Consider the following 15,905-nt stretch of genomic DNA (forward strand, 5'->3'; position numbering starts at 1 on the left):
ACTAAATATTATTAATGAAATCAATAGCTATCTGGTCCTCAATTATTTTGATAATTTACTCAAATCTAGAGTTCAAAAAAGGCACATGATAAGTCACTGCCTGTCCTTAACATTTTCCTGCATATGTTTCCTTATTATGGCTTTTGAGTGAACTGCAGAATTTCTGTTTCGCAAACTAAACGAACAAGCAGAACAAAAACATACTCACAGAGAACATTTGACAGCTGCCAGGTGGAGGGGTTTGGGGGATGGGTGAGAAATGTGAAGGGATTGAGAAGTACACATTGGCTGCTACAGAACAGTCGTGGGGATGTAAAGTACAGCATAGGGAATACAGTCAATAATATTCCAGTAACTATGTATGGTACAGAGGGTCAATATTTATCAGAATGATCCCTTAGTAAGTTACGTAAGGTCTAATCACTGGGGTATACACCTGAAACTAATAATGTATGTCAACTGTAACTGAAAAATAAAAATGATTTAAAAGTGGGAAAAAACAAGTGACATGAAAGCTAGTGCAGATGGTGTACAATATGTGTTATATGAAATTTTACAAAACTATACAGTTAAAATACTGAAAGATTTAACACAAAGATCTGAATACAGTAGGTACTCTGTATTCAGTACACCTTGCTTGACTAAATAACCACTTATAATTAATATAACTGTATAAGCTTAATAATCTCAAACATTGGTTCTTTTGTAGAACTCTATTAAAAATAAAGTATGACTGGGGATAGCTTAGAAGTGTGATTTTAAGCCACCAAATATTCTTTAATAATACTATTGAACCACCAAGACACAATTTTATAGTTGGGAGATACCTTGGAGGTCATCTATGGCTAAATCCTTATTTTAGAAAAGGAGAAGATGCAGAGGTAAGCACCTTGGTTCAAGGCTAATAACCAGCAGAGGAGAATCTTTAAAGTTTCCTGCTTATCCTGCCTCTCAAAAACTTCAGAGGTGACTTAAAAAATAACCAACCCACATGCAAAGAAATACTGACACTGAAAATTTCCCCTACAAACAGCAAATAAGATTAAAATATTAACTCAGCCTTGGAAATGGTCACTTTTTGTGGTCTCCAGAGAACAAATGATTCAGATTTTTTGAAGGTCTTTAGCAAAAATATGTATGTATTTCACTTGTTAATCCTCACCTGAGGACATTTTTTCCATTGATTTTTAGAGACAGTGGAAGGAGAGGGAGAAAAAGAGAGAAATATTGGTGTGAGAGAGACACACCAATCAGTTGCCTCCCACAGGCATTCCAACCAGGGCCGGATGGAACCTGCAACCCAGATACATGCCCTTGACCAGGAATTGAACCTGTGACCCTTTGGTGCAAGGGCTAATGCTCTAATCACTGAGCGCAAACCGGCCAAGGGGCAAAAATATATTTTAATGTAATATAATTTTAAAACAAGATAAGCATTGTTTTGAAAGGTTCAGTACAGCCCTGGCCAGGTGGCTTAGTTGGTTGGAGCATCATCCCTACACCAACAGGCTGAGGGTTCAATTCCTACTCAGGGCACTTACCTAGGTTGCAGGTTCGATCTCTGGTTGGGGGCAACCAATCAATGTTTCTCTCACATCAATGTTTTTCTTTCTCTCTCTAAAAATCAAAAATCAATAAAAAACATCCTTGGGTGAAGATTAAGAAAAAAAGGTTCCCTACATTATATTTGACGCAAGCTTACCTTAAGTCCATTTAACTTACAATATCTGGACATCTCTAAATGTCAACAATTTTACAATGAGAAAAAATTATGAGAAGTTTATATTTGTAGTCGTTTTTTAAGAAAACTTCCTTCAAAAGAAAGAGTTATAAACAAAATCCTTGAAGTGAACATAAATTTTTTTACATTTTAAACTGATGCTTTAATACTTCCTTTAGCATTTTATGTTAATATATTTTTATAGCTATATACAAATTTTTACAAATACTGTATAAATGACCGGCACTCTGCTAAACTGAAAACCAGTAAGGAAACTTAAAAACATATCACACAATTTTAGATTTTTAAATAAAAAATCACCTCAATCAAACAAAAGATTTCTTTTAAACCATGATTTCTGTGGTGTGTCTCTTCTGCTGGTAGACCTTAATAACAGCAGACTGAACTGGAGTCAAAGTGAAATGCCTCAGTAGGAAACTGAAAAGCACACTGCTCAGTAGTAAAGGTGTCAATAGCAGTTCATTTTAAAAGCACTAACTAGAATTCACAATCCAAAAACTGTGTCAAAAATTTCATGGCAATATTCAGAGGTGGCATAGAACACCTGGGGTTAAAAAAAAAAAAAAGGTACCTGTGTGAATCAAACCTTTCAAACAAGAATGAAAAAGAAGAGGGAAGGAAAATTATAAAGAGGTCTTGAAAGCAGTGTTTCCTTTATTTTAGAATAGCTTTACCTTTGTATATTTTATACTCCTGTCTCAAGAAGGAATCGAGTTATACTTACATTTTGCAGTTATTATGCAACTGGCCAGAGAAAATATCATACTGTCTTCTAGGATCTAGGAAACAAAATTAAGTTTAGAAATACTAAAGTAACCTAGAGTATAGAATTAGGGTCAAGGAAAGGGGAAAAGTACATTATTTCTTTATGATGTCTCAAGTTTAAAAATCTATATAATATATAAAAACTAACCTAAAAATCATATTGCCTTTTTTTATGCAGTAAACATGTATCTATAATATTACTATCTCATGATACATTTTTGCAAATAAACTGGCTCAGTCCTCTCTTTCTGGCTTGGCTGGTGGAACAATGAAGCCTCAGGAAAAATGGCGAAGAGCCTGCCACTCACTGTCTTTGGAGCCTGATTCAATTTCTACACTCACACACACACACACATGCACACGCGCCAAAAAGCCACTTCTGTTCTATGAAGGCTTGCAACATGCAGAACGGGGCTGAGGCTTCCTACAACAAGAAGGTGTGGCAAAATGGGTTCACTCTGTCCTTTGCCTGACAACACCACACTGTGTGCTGGGGGGTAACAGACACACACTGAACAAGCCAAGCTGCCACATCTGGTTATGGGGCCAGAGCAGTTTACTTGATCAAGGCTCATACAGGTCCTCCTATTTTATGATCAGAGAATTTTAGCTCAATATTTGCTTACCCAAACATTAAATAATATACAGCTGCTTCAAAAAGCTAAACAACAGGAGACTAAATATTATACTGTTTATGGATGATGTACAGTAAAAGAAAAGAAAGCTACTGAATTTTGGAGGGCATCTGGGTTAAATTAATAAAAAATGCACTTTACACATGTGTAATGTATCTTTTATTTGATAAATATTTAACAATTACATTACCTGTTGGTCATTAAGGTTCCCCTGTACTAAGGAGTCAATGAAAATACATTGACTGAAGTTCCTTCCTTTTCGTTCTTTAATGATTTTCTTCAAAATAGATTCCAGTTGCATAAGGGCTTAGAGAAGAAAAACAAAAAAAGATTTTATAATACAAGAACTTGTACAGATTAAACTTTTAAAACATTTCTGTACAATGCTACTACTGCAGAATGACATTTTCAAAGATAAAAGAGATAAACCAACAATTTTTAAAAAGCTAATTTATGTTTAAGTTCATCTACTTTCTTTTCCTTCTCTTTACTAAATTTTACACCTGTTCCAAAAAAGTACATACCATACACACACACACATCCAGTCTAAGGAATATACATACAGTCTAAGGAATAATTATAAAGCAAAACACCCATAATATCACAACCACGTCATGAAGCAGAACAACGCCAGCACCTTAGAGGCCTCCACACACATATCTCTCCCCGAGGATATTTTTTCCATTGCTTTTCAGAGTAGAAGGGAGAGACAGAGTGAGAGAGAAACATCAATGTGAGAGAGAGACATTGATTGGTTGCATCCTGCACACACCCCAACTGGGGCCAGGGATCGAGCCTGCCACTGAGGCACGTGCCCTTGGCTGGAACCCAACCCAGGACCCTTTAGTGGGCAGGCTGACGCTCTAACCACTGAGCCAAACCGGCAAGGGCACCACTTTCTTTCTAAATTCTGTCCTCTTAACTCCATTCTTCTCTCAAATCAGGCATCACCCATTTAGGGACAGAAACAAATCTGAAATAACCGGAAAGGTAAACTCCTGAAACCTAAAACATCAAATAAATAACGGATATCCAACAATCAAAAAAATTATCCAAAGACCATTTCTCAGTCCCCATCTGGCCTGACCTATCACGGCATTTGCTGACGCTCATCACTTACTCTCCAGGAAACACCTTTCCATGTGGCCTCCAGGACCCCACCCTCTCCTGGACTCCACACTTCCCTTCCACTCTGCTGCCTGCTCACGCTCAGTCTCCTTTGCTGATTTCCTCTCATCTCTAGAACTTTTTCATGATCGAATGTCACAGTCAGGGCTCAGTTTTTGGACTTCTTCTCTTTTCTATTTACATTCATCAGATTGGTGATCACCAGTCTCAAGGCTTTAAATACTATCTACATACTTAACACTCCCAAATTTGTATTTCCAGTCAACACCTCTTTCCCCTGAACCCCCGACTCATGTACCTTAGAACTCCTTCAGCACCTCCTCTTGGGTGTCTGAAGCGTATTAATCATAACATATCCAAAATTAATACCTTGATCTTTCTTCCCAAAGTTGCATCTTCCTAGTCTGCCCTCTCTTATTGTCCAAAAACCTTAATTTCCTATTACTCAAGCCTAGAACCTTGGTGTCTCCTCCTCTTGTCCATCCCACATCTAATCTGTCAGCCAGTGGTGGTGGCTCCGTCTTCAAAGTACAGAATTATTATTCTCCCTTATTCTTTTTTCCTTCTGTATTTTCTGCTGCCTGCCACTTCGTCCGCTCCACATTATTTCTCTTGCGTGGTTCATTGCAATAGCCCCCTAAGGAGCCTTCCCACTTCTGCTCTGGGCACCTACGACCTATCATAGCAGCCAGAGTGATCCTTTAAAAACATAACTCAGATCATAACTCTGTTCAAAACCTTCCAGTGGCTTCCTCTCTCAGAATAAGAACCTAGTCATACAATGATCTATAAACCAGGCAAAATCTGCCCCTCTCCCCAATTTTCTGCTTCACCTTCTATCCGTCTTTGACTCACTTCACTCCAGCCATGCCCCGTTATGCCTCAGACACCCCAGGGAGAACCCCACCTTAAAGACTTGGCAATTACTTTTCCTCTACATGAAAAGTAATTATGTCCTTTCCCTTGGACATAAGGACATCCACAGGATCTGCACTGACTGGTTGCCTTATCTCTTGCAACTGTTTGCTCAAAAGTCACCGAATCTTGGTGAGGCCTTTCCTAATAACCTTATTTAAAGCTGTAACCTCCCATCTCTAGCACTCCCTATCCCCCTTCCTGATTTCATTTTCTCCACAGTACTTTTCATCTTTTAACATACTATTCAGTTTACTTATTTAGATTATCATCTGCCTCTTCCCACTAGAATGTGCTGCCACAAAGACAGGAATTTTTGTTTGTGTTGTTATACAATCTATTTAGAATAAAAAACTATAAATTATTAAACTTTCATTTATATAAGCTGAACCAATGTTTATGAAATACATTTTTTTATTAAGGGGAATTTCTCTAAATGCATTCATCAAGAAAATCCAAATGGTTTCAAAAACCAGATAGCAGAAAATGTGTCAATCAAATTGGCTTTAATGGACTTATGTTGGACATCAATGGGCTCACTGATGGTAAGGACAGAATGGTAAGGACAGGGATTGTTGTCTTCTATACAAAGAAGAGAGCCTAGAACTTATGGGCCTCAATAAACATTTGTTGAAAGAATAAAGGAAGAGAATCCTGAGAAGCAATACTATTATATATGGAAAATAATCCATTATTCCAATGCAGTTTATGTATTTTAATTTACCCAGCCTACTTCCAAAAAACGAATTGAAGAAGCTTGGAATAAAGGTATTAAAGCATTACAATAATTAAATTACTGACAGAATATATAGAATAAAATTAAAAGGGGGTGAATAATTTGGGGGAGCCATCTCAAACTAAAATTGCTATTTTTCTGTGTTGCGTTTACAAAGTTATAACAAATGCCAAGCAATTTTGAAAATATTTTCACTCAATGTTATAATGAAAATAATTTTTTGTTGCTACATTTTTTACAAATATCTACAAAATATTTAATCATGTTGATATGATTTCCTTAACAGTTCCTATATTGTTGGACATTTAGGCTGTTTCTGGTTTTCTACTTGTAGAAATAACAGGAATAAAAATATTCAAGGATTATTTTTCTTGTTCTAGATAATTTCATATATCATTTATGATTCTTAACACATGTAATCAAATTGCTTTCCCAGGATTGTACACTTCTACCTTCCACTAATCCTGTAGGTTATACCAACTCTACAGCATTCTCATTCTGCAGTGAGTGCTAGAGTCTCATTTACTAATTCACTGCTTTTCCTCTCTTTTGTTTAAGATGAAATTTCTTTATAGGAAATGTGGTCAAAAACATAAAGAGAAGAAAAATACAAGACTTACTTATAATCTCATTGTTCCAAGATAATCCTATTAAAATAGAGCACATATTCTTTTGTCCTTACTAAAAATTAAGGGTGGCAAACTTACCATCTTCATATTGTTTTTTCCGAGGAGTATTTTTATCAAGTGATCCATCTAAAAAGCCTTTTCCAATCTCGGACCAAACCTGAAAATAGGAAAACATATCCACTATCTAATATGTAGATTTTCTAAATAATACCAAGCAACCTAAGCAGGTAATTGAGGAACTCTTATCTCACCAACAGAACCGATAGGCTCTTCCTTCTAAGTAAGCTACATAATCATTTACTCCACAGTCTCTCAGAATAGTGCAAATACATTTTAGTAATTTCAGTCAAGACATTTTCAAACTAATTATAACTAAAAAGTCAAAAGTTCCTTTCTGTCCTTGCTGGTGTGGCTCAGTTGGCCAAGAGTTATCCCCTGCACCAAAGGCTTGCAGGTCCTACTCCTGGTCAGGGCACATACCCAGCCTGCAGGTTCAATCCAGTCAGGGTGTGTGTGGGAGGCAACCGATCAATGTTTCTCTCTCTCTCCCCCGTCTCCCTTCCTCTCTCTCTAAAATCAATAAAAACAAATTTAAAAAGAAAAAAGAAAAAAAGTTCCTTGCTTTAAGAAAAGGTATAAGAATGGAGAGGAAAAGAACACAGCAATATAGTCAGTTCTCAATTTTTTATTATTATGGCATGAGTGGATAAATAATTCATAGGGAATTCACTGGGAATACCAACTTTTACTTCACCTGGGATACTGATAAGATAGATGCAGGAAAAGGTTAAATATTAGTCTAAGATTTTGAGATAAACAACATAATAGGCTTCCAATTATTTCAAAATTGGGTGATTAGCCCTTGAAAAGACTTTAACTTGTTTATAATTCAAAAGTTCTTAGATAACTTGGGAAAGAACACACCACTTATTAATCAACGCTAAATATTTTTTAAATTATTAATAGAGTTAAGAGCACTCAACTCTTACCTGACAAAGATATGCCTTACAGATTATTTAATGTAAAATGTTAACTATTAAAAGTACTATAAAGATATATAGTAAATATTTACAATGGGAATACCCTTAAAGCGAGAAAGGAGTTTTCAAAGCATGACACAGAGCACAGAGCAACAATTTATAATAAAAAAGTTGAATTCATTGAGCTACTCCATCCCAGCAACAAAAAGCTGAACAGACTGAAAAATCAACAACTCTTCTTGGATCCTCAAGACACAGGAAGATGCGGGGCAAACTGAAGCCCCAAGACAGGAGAGACAAGCCCAACAGGAAGTCCCGTCTTACCCAAAGACTTAACAAGCAGAAATCACCTCGGGAAGCGTGCTGGGCTGGGAAAACCTGAACTGCAATTAACAAACTGCTGAGGTTCAATATTCACAACTCTGGGATTAAAAACTCCTCTAAGGAGACCCACTCATGGGAGGGAGGCCCCCCAAATACTGTGAGAATTGCCTCTAGAAGCTTGACCAGGTTCCCACAGTAAATGCTGGTGGAAAAATCCCCTTGGGCTCCCAGGACCAAGGAATTTAAAATAACAATGATTAATATGCTAAGGCCTCTAAAGGATAATACAGTAAAAGGCTATAAAATAGCCTCAGGTAAAGGCTAAAGTACACAGCAAGCAAGAAAAGACAGGCACTGTGAGCAGGGAGATGGAAATCCTAGGAAAGAACCAAAAAAGGGAAGCTAGAGATCAAAAACTCTAACAGAAATGAAGAACGCCTTTGCTACACTTACTAGTACACTGGTCACAGCTTAGAAACAGCCTCTGAGCTGGAGGATATACCAATAGAATCCACAAAAACAGTTTGCTATAAAATTAAACATATTCTTACTATAAAGCCCAGCAACCCCAACCTTTGATATTCACTCAGAGGAGTTTGGAAACTTACGTCCACGCAAAAACCTGAGCACAGGTGTTTATAGCAGCTTTATTCACAACTGTCAGAACTTGGAAACAACCAAGATGTCCTTTGGAAGGTAAATGGATAAACTGTGGCTCATCCAGACAATGGAACAGTCTCCAGTGCTAAAAGAGATGAGTTAGCAAGCCGAAAAGACACGGGGGAAGTTCAAATGCCTATTTCTAAGGGAAAAAAGTCAATCTGAGAAGGCTACACAGTGTAAAATTCCAACAACTCTTCTTGGATCCTCGGTAAAAGATACATTGGAGTTCCTTGTACTAGTTGCAACTTTTCGGTAAGTTTGAAATTATTTCTACTTTGAAATTTGACAGCACAAAAACATGCAGAATGGGTATCAGCAGCTTTTGGAAGAAAATCCTGGAAATACCAGTAGAGGTCTCATTTTTAAAATACTATCTAATCAACATGAAAAAATTGGACATAAATGAGTCAAAAATTGATTCTTCATTATAATATAAAGGTATTTTAGGAATTCCTTAACCTATTTACTGTGCCTGGGTACACAGAATAGTTTATCTAGGAACTGGAATTTAGAGTGATTTTTCTACTTTTATTCTTATGCTATTGAATGTTTTATAAAAAAATGTACATTTTTTAAATCTTCAAACACAAGAAATAAAACTATTTTTATGGAAAAAATACAACACTAAACAGTGAGTGACAAGGTGTTAAGCCAGTTACTAGTGGTTTTTGTTTTAAACATATTACCTTGATTATTTAACCACTTTTATAGATTTGAATAAAATAAGAAATAATCTCTCAGTGATCCAATATGCCATAAAGTAAATGACCTAAGTACAATTAGAATCAAATAAATTAAATATTGAATTGATAAAAAGAGATTTGTTATTTGTTCTAGTTCTGTGAAGAATGCCATACAGATGGCCAACAGACATATGAAAAGACACTCAACATCATTAGTCATCAGGGAAATGCAAATCAAAACCACAGTGAGATACCACCTCAAACCTCTCAGAATGGCTATTACCAAAAAGTCAACAAATAAAAACTGTTGGCAAGGATGTGAGGACTGTTAGTGAGGTTGTATACTGTTGATGAGATTGTAAATTGGTGCAGCCACTATGGAAAACAGTATAGAAGGTTCCTCTAAAAATTAAAAATAGAACTGCCACATAAGTCACCAATTCTACTTCTGGGTATTTATCCAAAGAAAATGAGAACAAGAGAATGAAAAAATAAAAACATTTGAAAAGATATATGCACTCCTCTGTTCACTACAGCATTCTTTACAATAGCTAAGATATGGAAGCAACCTGCATCCATCAATAGAGGAATAAATAAAGATGTGGGGGCAACCCTTTTCGGGACCCCTCTCACATGCTGAGAGCTTTGCTTTCTTTACACAATAAACCTTTGCACTCTTTCACTTAAAAAAGAAGATGTGATATAGGTACACGATGGAATATTACTCGGGAATAAAAAAGAATAAAATCTTGCCATTTGCGACAACATGGATGGATCTAGAGGGTATTATGCCAAGTGAAATAAGTCAGAGAGAGAAAGACAAATCTATGATTTCACTTACATGTAGAATCTAAAAAATAAGCAAAACAACTGGATAAGCAAAACAGAAAAGAAACAGACCCACAGATACAGAGAACAAACTGATGGTTGCCAGGACAGGGAGGTGGGTAGTGGGTGAAAAAAAGTGAAGGGGGAAAAGCGGTACAAACTTCGGTCATAAAATAAACAAGCCACAGGGGTGCAGCGTACAGCACAGGGAATGTCAATAGCATCAGAGCAACTGCACAGTGACAGGTGGTATCTAGGCTTATCGCAGCGATCACACAGTAACGTATGCAAACGTCAAATCACTCTGTGGTACACATGAAACTAATACAATGTTGTATGTTAACTACACTTTAATTTTAAAATTTAGTTTTTTTTTAAAAAGAAGAAAATCAATCCCACATGTGAATCGAGAAAGGGAAGACAACAAATCAGTTTCAAACTAGATTAGCCTTTCTTCAAACCACATTCATCTCATTAGCATTTTAATGCTTACTGGCTTTACCTCCTTTCTATATAGGACATGGTCTAGTTGTATTAAGACTAGTTTTTTCTTTATTCTAGAATTCAGTATTATTTTATAATATACTTGGTAAGTATTAAAAGAAAATTTTTTTAGTTATCTAATTTTTAAATTTCAAAAAGTAATTGCAAGCAAAAAGTAATTCTTACATTTTTGAAAGAGACAATTATCTTTGCTTGCATTGTTGTGTTTAGCCCAAAACAAGGAAATTCTATACTAGACAATCTTAAGCCTTATTCTTGAGAGGCAAAGCCTACATTATTTAACTATCCAATTCAATGAGAGAATAATTTTAAATTTCATCCTAGACTTACTGTGCCATGGTTCTTCTGGAAGCAAATGACTTCCTGATCATCTTCAAATGTACTACCCATTACCATCTGTGTAACAGACTTCATAGCAAAGCCAAGCATATGCTGGCAAAGGGGTACATGCTGGGACTCTGGGTAGGAGAGCCATTTATCTAATAATTCTTCTGATAGCTGAAAGAGAACGGAAAACCACAATGATTTATTGCTTTAGAAAAATTCCTCAAGTAGATTTATTTCACAGTGTCAGGCTAACATAGGCTCCCCGTAAAATTATATATCCTCAGTGGTTCATATTCAGATTCTGTCAAAGGGTTTGTTAGGGGCAGAAATATTAATCATGCTCTTTAACCATGATTTTTAGCTATAGCTATAAGAAATATTAATCATGCTCTGTTAACAGTGATTGTTCTGCTCTGATTTGAGAAAGCACATTCTAACCTGGCTGAGAGTTGTACTCCCTGGGACGTGGGAGTTAACTTTGAAATTCAGTCTATCATCATGGGAAGATTAACAGCCTTGTTCTCGAAACAATGGAATTTCCGGAAGCACCCACCCTTGTTGACCCCCACATTGCCTGTAACCTGTTAGCATTATACCTTGTCTACTTCCCCATGCTTGTAATTCCTACTTTCCCATGTAATCTTTGTCCTTCTACCCAATATAAGCAGCTGGCTTGCGGGGGAGAGGTAGAGCAGATTTTTCAGGATGACCTAACTGCTCTCCCAAACTGCCGGCATTATTATAAAAAACACTCATATACTATTAAACCTTGTTTCTGCTTAATTGGCTCAAATGTTGACAGGCAGCCCGGACTCATCGTTGTCCGGTTTCAGGTTGATTTGCAAAACAAAATAGAAACACTATCACCGGGCCAAACTACTGATCAACTTACCTTTAGCAGGAGAGCAAAATTACTCTGCAGAGAATCAGTCACGCCATTTTCATACAATTTTTTTCTTGCATAGTTTTCACTCACAGTCCCACCACCAGATTGATACCTTAACAATGACTTTAGCATGGTTTCAAAAGGGTCCACTGAAACAGACAAATTAAACATTTCTAAGTCAAAGTAATCACTCAAAAAAAAAAAAAATCCTCAGCAAAAGGACATAGAGATCAGGGAAATATGGGATTGGGATTGCAGCTGAAAGCATGGCAACTTTTTTTTTCCACAACTCCCTTAAGTGTCTTTCCTAAATAGCAAAAGTTAAAGAGGCAATGAAAATTGTCAGGAATATAATATCCTGCTCCGCCAGGCGTAGCTCAGCGGTTGAGCGTCGACCTAGGATCCAGGAGATCGGGGTTTGATTCCCGGTCAGGGCACATGCCCGGGTTGTGGGCTCGATCAATGACTCCCTCATCATTGATGTTTCTATCTCTCTCTCTCCCTTTCCTTTCCTCTCTCTGAAATCAATAAAGATATATTTTAAAAAAGAATACAATATCCTAACAACGGAATTCCACTATAAACTTTCTACCTACAAGACAATACTATCTTTGACTTCTAAAAAAACCCCAAAAACTCATGCCCTGGCCAGTGTGGCTCCATGGTTAGTGTTGGCCTGAGGACCGAAGGGTCACAGATTCAATTTCTGGTGAAGGGACCTGGGTTGCAGGTTCATTCTGGCCCTGGGTGGAGCATGGCAGGAGGCAACCAATTGATGTGTCACTCTCACATTTTCTCTCTCTCTCTACCTCCCTCCCTCCTTTCCACTCTCTCTAAAAAATATCGTTGGGTGAGGATTTACAAAAACAACAACAAAAAGCTCATTCCACTGATTTTAAAGCAAAATTGATGATTCTGTGTAATCGTCAAGTGTTAAGAGTTAAAATTATTTAGCTGAGTTCAAAAGTTTCTTTTCTCCTTTATTCATTATTTGAAGCGTTTCTTTAATGACTTTGTTTTCACACACATACAAAAATACATTGTCCTGGTAAACAACTAAAAAAGAAAATAAAATATATCTAAATCACACCACAGAGATGCTCAGTGTTAAACATTTGAGGTTTTTTTTAGAGCTGTTAACATTTCTTAACAGAGACAGACAGAAAATTCTGTCAGATTTCACAAAGCACTACAGTCCCTTGTTGTGAGGGCACTTGTCTCAGTGCATTAGTGTGATCACTTCAATGCTCTTTACATGCTTCCCCCACTCCCCAACACTAAACTATAATCTCCACAGGACCAGAGGCCACATCTGGTTTTACTCAGCATTGTATTTCCTGACAGAGCCATCTTTCTATGTTGTGGAAAGCTTAGTAATTAAGAGCATGAACTCAGACCAGACTGCCTAGCTTCAAGTCTCAGCTCCACCACTAATTAGTGGTGTGACCTTGGGCAAATCACTTAACCTCTCTTAACCTCAATTTTGTCTTGTGTTAAATGGGAATAACCATAACACCTATTTCATAAGGTTGCTCTGAGAATTAAATAACTTAATATTTATAAAAGGTTTAGAATAATAGTGCTGGCATATAGTAATTGCTATACAAGTATTTGGTAAACAAAGTTAAATAAATCTGTATCATCATATTAAGGCCTGAAGGTAATATTAAAAGTATTATTTCATGCAGCCATTGATAAGTATTTGCTTCAAATTTTTATTATAAATAATGCTAATGTCTTTGTCATTTATGTGATATCAATTCATGATAAATTCCTCAAGATTATAATTGCTAAGTCAAATGTCACTGCCAACCTTCTCTCGAGAAGGTCTGTAAAACATTTATACTCCATGTTTCTCCATTCCCTCATCAACAATGAGTTTTGTCAGTATTTTCGTCTCTTTGGTCAGGTAGGGAAAAACTCATTTTTATTTGCATACTACTGATTATTAGTGAGGTTGAAATTTTTTCATTTGCTTATTGGCCATTTATATTTCTTCTTTCCCAATTACCTTGTTTTTACCCATTTTTCTACAATTGCATTTTATTTTTTTCTTATTAGTTTTTTTTAAATTTTTATTTATATAATAATTTCTATTTTAATCCTCACCCGAGGATATGTTAATTGATTTTAGAGAGAGAAAGAGAGAGAGAGAAACATCGATGTTTGAGAAAAAAACACTGATTAGTCGCCTCCAATGGGGGATTGAACCCACAACCTAGGTTTGTGCCCTGTCAGAATCAAACCCACAACGTTTTTGGTGCACAGGTTGATGCTCCAACCAACTGAACCAACAGACTGGGCTTTCTTATTAGTTTTTATTTACTTTATAAATAGATGGGTGGGAAACAGTTTTCCCATTTCTTTTAAATTTTTTCATACCTTTTTATTTTACAAAAATATAGTCATTAGCCCTGGCTGGTGTTGCTCAGTGGTTAGAGCGCCAGCCTGCGCACTGAAAGGTTGAGGGTTCGATTCCCAGTCAAGGGCATGTACCTGGGTCTTGGGTTCACTCCCCGCCCTCAGTCAGGCAAGTGCGGGAGGCAGTCAGTTGATGTGGCTCTCTCACATCCATGTTTCTCTCTCCCTCTTTCTTCCCCTCTCTCCCTCCCTCCCACTCTCTCTGAAAAAGCAATGGAAAAAATATCCTCAGGTGAGGATTAAAATATGTGTGCGTGTATAGTCTTCAGTTAATACACACTACGTATAGTAATGAGTGGCCAATATTTTCCCATTTCTCTTTCTCATCTTTTTCAAGGTGTTTCTATTATACTAAAATTTTTCATTTATATGTAGACAGATTTATCCAACTTGTGCTTGATGGCTCCTAGGTCTCATATCATGGTAAGAGAGGGTTTATCAACACCACCTTCAAAAATTTAATATTTAACTATTTTTTTCTATTACTGTTATGACTCCATATTTTAATCATTTGGAATTTATTTTGATATAAAGAATAAGGCAGATTTTTTTCCCCAAATTGCTAACCAGTTTTCCCAATACCATTTATTAGCTTTCTCCTTCATCATAAAATGCTATCTTTATCATATATACTTGGCTTGTCTACTGGACTACTTACTCTATTCCATTAGTCTGTCTAGTCGTATCACAATAAAAGATTCTTTAAATTAACCTAGCTTTATAATACACTGTTCTGTCTGTTGGTAGAGGTATTCTCCTCATTAATGTTCTTTCCTAGATGTTTCTTGGCTGCTCATGTACATATATTCTTCCAGATGTACCCTGGAACTATTTTATCAGGTTCCCCCAAAAATTTATGTTCAGATTTAATTATACATTTATATATAAATATATATATAATTTACATATATATGAAAAAAATAATCATTTTATAATACCGTGTCTTAAATCAGGTAATAAACATAAAAACTTCAGCACAATGCCTGGCACACAGTATAAAGCATTCAACAAGTTAGCTATTCCTATCCACGAACAATGTATGGCTCTTTATTTACAGACAGCTATTCTTAAAAGAGAAGGATCAGCTAATCAGAAAGAAAATTAAACTTACCTGTCTTATTGGGGTTGATATGCTGCTTCAGTACATCAACAGTGCCCAAACTAACCACAGGGCGCCTGCCAAACCAGAAAGAGACCACGGGCCCATATCTCTCATGCAAATTAACCAGGAACTCATGCAAACTTCCACTGTTCACAATATCTGGAAGATTACCATCTCTGAGAAAAGAGCAACATTTGACAAAATAATCAATTGAACCTGGAAGAATCAAAAAAGCAATTGACTGTGTCAAGAGATGAGACCAAAAGTACATGAAATTCAATTACTGCAAAATCCAAAACTCAATTATATTTGACTTGTTTTCTAAAGATATACTTAGATACGGATTTGTCTGATATTTTGAGAGTTCATAACACTTCAAACCAAATAAGAAAGGTACACAAGAAACATCTGACTTAGAAACTTAAAAACAACCCAATTTTTGCAGCAGCTCATTCTGAGATAGCAATCATCATCATAGGCTGATGAAAAACATCAGCTCAGATTCAACTTTCACTGTTAGGGCAAATGAAAGCAATTAAAGGTTTTGATTTATACAGCCCTCCTTTCTGTTCTTAACGAAGTTTAGGTTGTGTGCTAAGAGGTAAACTGGGAGTAAATAAAGGAACTAAATAAACTGA

The 15,905-nt window shown here is 36.3% G+C and overlaps 1 protein-coding gene across 1 annotated transcript in view; it reads right to left on the bottom strand.

Annotated features, from left to right (window-relative positions):
- Positions 1 to 15,905, bottom strand: part of CYP20A1 (cytochrome P450 family 20 subfamily A member 1) — a 36,654-nt gene that overhangs the window by 15,862 nt on the left and 4,887 nt on the right. Inside the window, exons 3-8 of the mRNA XM_081142921.1 lie at positions 15,277 to 15,443; positions 11,751 to 11,893; positions 10,862 to 11,029; positions 6,628 to 6,706; positions 3,332 to 3,447; positions 2,466 to 2,520 (exon numbers count right to left, since the gene is read on the bottom strand). Coding sequence (XP_080999047.1) covers positions 2,466 to 2,520; positions 3,332 to 3,447; positions 6,628 to 6,706; positions 10,862 to 11,029; positions 11,751 to 11,893; positions 15,277 to 15,443 — 728 coding nt within the window. The remainder of the gene's footprint in view (positions 1 to 2,465; positions 2,521 to 3,331; positions 3,448 to 6,627; positions 6,707 to 10,861; positions 11,030 to 11,750; positions 11,894 to 15,276; positions 15,444 to 15,905) is intronic.

Source organism: Miniopterus schreibersii (assembly GCF_964146895.1).
Source record: "Miniopterus schreibersii genome assembly, chromosome: 7".
In the NCBI taxonomy this organism is placed as follows: domain Eukaryota; kingdom Metazoa; phylum Chordata; class Mammalia; order Chiroptera; family Miniopteridae; genus Miniopterus; species Miniopterus schreibersii.